This window comes from Myotis nattereri (assembly GCF_964212035.1).
Source record: "Myotis nattereri genome assembly, chromosome: 11".
Taxonomy (NCBI): Eukaryota; Metazoa; Chordata; class Mammalia; order Chiroptera; family Vespertilionidae; genus Myotis; species Myotis nattereri.
Window position 1 is genome coordinate 32994443 of NC_138086.1, and position 7095 is coordinate 33001537.

The 7095-nt window shown below is 44.2% G+C and overlaps 1 protein-coding gene across 1 annotated transcript; it reads left to right on the plus strand.

Moving 5' to 3' along the window:
- Positions 1 to 4940: 4940 nt before the first annotated feature.
- OR6B1 (olfactory receptor family 6 subfamily B member 1) lies at positions 4941 to 5897 on the plus strand (the record flags this gene model as incomplete). The annotated part of the gene is made up of 1 exon (XM_081102716.1): positions 4941 to 5897. The coding sequence occupies exon 1, from the start codon at positions 4971 to 4973 to the stop codon at positions 5895 to 5897; it is 927 nt and encodes a 308-aa protein (XP_080958842.1). The 5' UTR covers positions 4941 to 4970.
- Between the last annotated feature and the right edge of the window lie 1198 nt (positions 5898 to 7095).

Below are 7095 nucleotides of genomic sequence, written 5' to 3' on the forward strand. Positions count from 1 at the left end.
TTTGGTTTTCATACTTCAGTCTATAAGAGAAACTATATTGAAGGCTGCTTCATTGCCATAAGCAAGTGTGGCAGATTGAGTTATTTATAATTGTTAATATCTCCATTTACCATTTCAGGGAAGCATAGCGAATCTGACAGCTTTTCTTTCTGTGTGGGCTTGCTTCAGAGGTCAGCAGATGATAGAGAAGTGATGTTTGGTAAATTGGAGTTTTGTCCCAAAACATAAAATATTGGTCAAGTGGCTCCCAAAGGCAGTTGACAAAGTAATGATGGTCCCATCACAGAATAAATTTATTTAGCATACATTATGGCACAAGCATTTACAGCAAAAACTTTAATTAAAAATGTACTGAAGTGTAGCAATATAAGTCTACTTTGGGTGTTAATGTTTCCCTTGGAGCACTGATATGATCTTCCTGTTTCAAGTAAGCTGAAGATTGAATAATAATCAAGAATTTGCAAATAGATTTAAAAGTACTATTTTTTTTTCTCTTTATATTTCAACAAAGAATAAATTCAAATGTTCTTTTCAAAGCATGTGGCCATAAGTAGCTCCCTCACCCATGGAACTAATATTATATAAAACAAATTGGCTGTCACAACGGGCAAACAGAAATTTTTCATGGCTCCCACAAGAGACCTGAACTGCCATCATCATGGTGCTTTCCTCTTGGGTCCTTGCAGAGATGGAGGGAAAGTCCTGATCCCATATAAAGCCCTCAAAATCCAGAGATCTTCACTGCTTGAGGCGCCCAAGACTGCAGCTCCCCAGGACAGTGATGGGTGCACTGGCCCCAGGATGCTCAGAGAGCTTGCCTGGTACCTCATCAGGCACATATGTGGCCCCGGGCCCCCGGGCTCACCTCTCCTCCAGTCCTGGATGTCAGTGTGGAAGCAGTTGGGTAACCTGTGCCCATTCAGTCCTTCCAGCTTTAGAGGCTGGGTTCCTCAAATCTCTTCAGTACCTGAACCTTCCTTTTCTACTTCTCCCTGCTTTAGAACCAGTGAAGAATTTCTTGTCACGTCCTATCCCAGCAGAGGCTAGTGTCCCCTCCCAAAGTGTCACTGTCTGACTGCGTAGGCAGCTCTGTGGCACAGAAGTGCTTCAGTGCTAAATAGTTCATTCCATTGCCACATCTTCCCACTACCACCCTCGGTTCCCAGCAATCCATGGATAATCTCATCTTTTGAACATCTAGTGCAGCCAGGTATGTATCAAGCTGAGGGAACACACTGTCCGCACCACTCTGGAGGGGCATCTCTTGGTGTTGAATCAGAAATGAGCACTGCAGATTCTGATCCCAATCAGCAGATCCTCCCACACCTCTGACTTTCTGTACTGCAGGCTGCTGTGTCTTCCTGGTGAATCATTTGTGACTCTGGTTGCAAAAACTGCTGTTGTCTCAGCAGGGACAAAGGTTATGTTTCCTCAAACTTAAATTATTTAAAACCTACTTATGTAGAATGTGGACAAGACTAAGGGAAGGTGCATACACAGCAGGAATAAGAATGGAGAGAAGCTAAGATATTTGATTCTAGATCAATGGTAAAAATCTGCTGTGGGGGAAATAAGTTTGAGTACACTGTAATGGAGTAGATATTATCATCAGTGGAAGGGCCCACAAATTTTACAGTAAAATCATACACTGACAACTAGTATGGTCAATTCTTCTTTTTAGTATGCAGTAATTAATACCTATGTACTCTTCATTTAACTGATAAGGACTAGGGAAATTTATTTTACTGAGCTTTCTTTAGGAGTGCAAAATTACTTGTGTAATTTGTGAGCAGATATATCTAAATGTGTTTCTTTAGCAAACATTGTAACTGGTGATTTTCTACTTTGTGTGTGCCTTTAAGTGTCTGCTATGGGGGTGTCTTCCAACTTAGTCTCTTAGTCTCTGATTTGGTAATTGTGACCCATCCTAATCCATCTCCAACATCAAAAGCCAGGGCAAAATATGAGTATGTTAAAATCTGCCTAAAAAACATTCAGTGGTTACTTATTGTATGTACTATAGGATAATTCTTAAATGCCTTAATATTTCATACAAAAGTCTCCATGATGTAGCCCTTAGCACTATGTGTTCCCTCTCTCTCTCTCCCTTTTCACTCTTTCATTCATTCATACTTTGCCCACTCACACAGCCTTTAGGCCATAATGAGATGTTTCCTGACAATGCCAGGCTGTTTCATACCTCTGTTCCTTTGTTCTCTCATTCATGTGCCTTCAATGCCTTGCCCACTCACTTATTTATATTTTAAGACTCAGTCAATGATTATCTCTTCTCTGATACAGTTACAAAGCATTTCTATAGGTTCATTTGTTTTGTTTGTCTGAGTGAATATGTACCTGTGTCATATATGAATATATTAAAGTTGGGCTTATCTATAATAGCATGTGCCTATAGTATAATTTCAGTAGGTTTACAAAATATTTCCTAAAATAACCAAAAGTTTTAAATGTATAAAAGAGGTGGCGAATCCCAAATCCCAAATCTGGCATTTCTCATCTCTACATGGCAGCCTAGTAATTAAGAGAATGCCATACACACACACACACACACACACACACACACACACACACGCTTCCACAGTCAGCAGATCTCGGCTTTGCTGTGATTCTGACTCATCACTCTCTCACTTAGAAATGTTCATCTAAATCACAGTGTCTTCTGTGAAATTAGAATAACAGCACCTCATTAGTAGTGTTTTGTGGATTTAATGGGGTATTGTGTGAAAAGTACTTAGCAAACTTACTGGCACCTGGTACATAATCAGTACGTATTGTTAGATAATTTTCTGCACTGATTACTTAGGCTTCATGTTAAAACTAATCAAACCATAACCCTACCAACGTCTTGCCCTTTGCCATGGCCTTATCTATGAGGAATAGGCCTGTAAGCATTCCAACTTTTACCCATCATAGTAAATGGCATCCCATCTATGTCATAAGCACAGATATGAGATTCTTCCTTGATTTCTTTTTCCTTTAACTCCATATTCATCCATCAATTACTGTTAAAGACTCTTCTGAAACATATCTTAAATCCACCCACTTCTCTGAATCTGCTCTAGTCGTCAAGGTTACTGTCACCTCTGATTAGCTTCCAACCAGTCTCAGACTCCCACTCCTGCTGCCATGAAGTCTGCTGTGACCATAGGGCGGTCTTTCCAGAGCATGAATCATCTGTGCCCCTATTTAGCGTCAATCTTCCACTTGCTTCTCATTGTATGAAAACACTGTTCAGATCCCTTACTACGACCCATGGAGCCGTGCACATCCTGGCCCTCACCTTCCCCCAGTCTCTCTCTGCCCTCTGCAGCCCAGCTCTTCCAAGGGCTGTGAGCCTGCCTTCATGTCCCCTCTTCATTGGTCAGAGGGGCCTTTCCTAATCAACTAGTAACATTGTCTGTTTTTCAACCCCGAAATGTCTCACATTTTATTATTTGTTTCTATCTTTGTTTGCTTATTTAAAATAAAATCTCTACCCAGGGACTCTCACCCCTACCCAAGGACTGAAAGCTTCCTAAGAGGAAGCTCATACTTCTTGTGCTCACTGCTCTACTTGGCTCATAGCCTTTACTCTCTCCCCTCTTATCCCAGACCTACCTCTTTAATGACCTATGGAGAGGTAAGAGTCCCTTCCACACTTATCATTATTTATAGTCCATATAAGATTTCATCTAGGTTTTGATCCACATTGATGTACGCTGGGTGAATATTAATATTTCCACTTATAGAAGAGTAAATTGTGTTTCAGAGAGGATCATATTTCAAGGTCACATAGGGTAGGGCAAAAATAGGTTTACAGTTGTGAGTACATGAAACACATAGTTTATTTTTGTATTATTATTTATTAATCATAGTATTATTTTCCATATGAACAATTTAAACCTACTTTTGCAAATCAAGAGCAGACATGGTCCAGATTTTTAACACTGAAAAGCATGACTCATTTTTTAAAAAAATTATATTTTTTATTGATTTCAGAGAAGAAGGAGAGATAGAAACATCAATGATGAGAGTGAATCATTGATCAGCTGCCTCCTGCATGCCTCCTACTGGGGATTGAGCCCACAACCCAGGCATGTGCCCTGACCAGGAATCGAACTGTGACTTCCAGGTTCATAGGTCGATGCTCAACCACTGAGTCATGCTGGCTGGCCTGAAAAGCATGGCTATTACCTCCCCTTCTCAGGTACCTCACAGAGATATGGTCCATTTCAATGCATTTAGAGCAAAAGAAAGAGATAGTAGGTAAGGGATAAACAAGTTGTAAGGAGGAGCTTCCAGAACTCTGGGTGGATGATGGGCAAGGAAAGCCAGGTATATTCTCTGGAATTGGCAATGGGAACATGCGGGTTTGAAACTGTTTAATTTTGGGGTGATTGTGAAGGACAATGTAGGATATTAGACAGAACATGGGGTGTCAGCTTAGACTTGAATGTTATTCCTACACTGCTACCAGTGGGAACTTGGTAAGTTACTTAATAACTACTTTTCCAAGACTCATATCTTCATCACTAAAATGGGTATCTATATATAAAAGCCAAGCAACCAGAACAACAGAACAACCGGAACGACCGATCACTATGACACGCACTGAGTTGGCCAACCAGCCTGATTGGGGCCCCAATCACCCCCCTACACACAACCTCCCGCGTCCCCTCCCCGCTGCCAACCTGGCCCAATTAGCCCCCATCAGGGTGGGCTGGCTGGAACCCACCCATGCATGAATTTGTGCACCAGGCCTCTAGTAATAGCATAAAGAAGCTATGTGAGAATTAAATTACATTATGTACTTAATATACCCAGTATATGGTCTAGCTTATATTAAATTTTTACTAAATATCTATTATGATTATTGCTAGCAGAGAAGGAAAAGGATGGAAGGTTCTAACTAGACCATGGTGTCTGACCAAGTGATTTTTCCCCTCAGGAGAGCTAAGCCCTGTGTCTCCAATATGGAAGTGGAGAACCAAACATGGGTCACCAAGTTCATTCTGGTGGGGTTCCCCGGCAACTGGGGCATGCGTGCAGCAGTGTTCCTGATGTTCCTTGTGGCCTATATTTTGACAGTGGCTGAAAACATGATCATCATCCTGTTGGTACAGCAGAACCGGCCACTGCACAAGCCTATGTACTTCTTTCTGGCCAACCTGTCCTTCTTAGAGACCTGGTACATCTCTGTGACTGTACCCAAGTTGCTGTTTGGTTTTTGGTCTGTGAGCAACAGCATTTCCTTCACTCACTGTATGATACAACTTTACTTTTTCATCGCGCTCATGTGTACAGAATGTGTGCTTCTGGCAGCCATGGCCTATGATCGGTATGTGGCCATCTGCCGCCCACTGCACTACCCCACCATCATGAGCCACAGGCTCTGCTTACACCTGACTCTTGCTTCCTGGGCCATTGGCTTTGGCATTTCCTTGGCGAAGATCTACTTCATCTCTCACCTCAGCTTCTGTGGCCCCAATGTCATCAATCACTTCTTCTGTGACATCTCTCCAGTACTTAACCTTTCCTGTGCAGACATGTCCATAGCTGAGTTGGTGGACTTTGTCCTGGCACTGGTCATCTTACTCCTCCCCCTCTCTATTACTGTCCTGTCTTATGTATATATTCTGGCCACTGTTCTACACATGCCCACAGGAAAGCAGAAAGCCTTCTCTACTTGTACCTCGCACCTGGTGGTGGTCACCATCTTCTACTCAGCCACTATTTTCATGTATGCCCGGCCTCGAGTTATCCATGCCTTCAACTTGAACAAAGTAATTTCCATCTTCTATGCCATTGTCACCCCTGCTGTCAACCCTTTCATTTATTGCCTAAGGAACCGAGAAGTCAAGGAGGCTTTGAAGAAACTCATCTATTGCAAGGCCATCTGATCTGACTAGACTATTAAAAGTGATTAGAAATACATGATTTGCTTTGCTTCCTGCCCTTCCATCCTCTGTCCTTTCTCCTTTAATGCCTTAGCTGGGTGGGATTCATGTTAATAGGCCGTCCCCACATCCACATCAGCCATAGGCTATGTCCTGAGTCTGTGTCTGTGCATGTGGTTTGTGCTCTATGGGAATAGTCCTCATATAGAGAATTCTCTTGCTGGAACCCAAAATGAAGTGTCTCAACTGAGGTGGAGTGAGAGATGGCAGTGTATGAGTTAGCTGTTTGGGGATCTAGCATACATTAAGGGCTTTGAGGCCAACAGACTGAGGATGGCTTCCCCAAAGAGGTATAAGGTAGCAGCTTCCCCAACAGTGCCATTCTGGATGTTGAGTTGGGAATCAGTCTTGGTGGAAGAGAGTGAAGACTGCTTCTCTAGGCCTTCCACCACCTTTTGTTAGGTTAGCACTTGGTTCCCTGTATTAAATATCTTCCTGATTCTAATAGCAATAGTGCTTTCTGTTATCTGTATGTGGAGTTAACCTTTTATAATTATACTAGGGGCCCAGTGCACAAATTTGTGCACCTTGAACTGGGGGCCACATGGCTTCGGTGGGCACAGGGGTGGGTCTCGGCCCATCCTCCATGCCCCCTCCTGGCCCCTTCCATCGCGGCCCTCAGTCCCCTTTCTGCCGGCAGCCCTGCTCCCACCACCGCTCCCACACGCTGACTGCGCTCCCACACACTGACGGTGCTGGCCCCACTCGCACTTGCTGATGGTGCAGGGCTATTGGGGCCAGTGCCAGCAGCTGGTGCGAGCAGGGCTGGCGCTGTCAGGGGGTGTGAGCAGCAGCTGCCATCCCCAATCACCCCTCAGGACCAGGGGGAGGTGGAGAAGCCCTCAAGGGCAATCAGGGCTGGCAGCTGGTGCTTGCCCCTGCTGACAGCACCAAGTGATCAGTGATGGCACCAGTGCTGGCAGCAGGTGTGAGCGCCGGGCAGGATTGTGGAACACAGGAGCAAAGAATTTTCAGTAACCACCAGAGGCTTGCCCCGATGACAGCGACCGGAACCCTGCCTTGGTCTGGTGCCCCCGCTCACCTGCTCCACCATCCCGCCATGGCTGATGCCTGTCATATTCCGCACTCTGCCACCTGCTGCCAACACCCGCCATGTTCCACACCACTCCCCCCCCCCCCG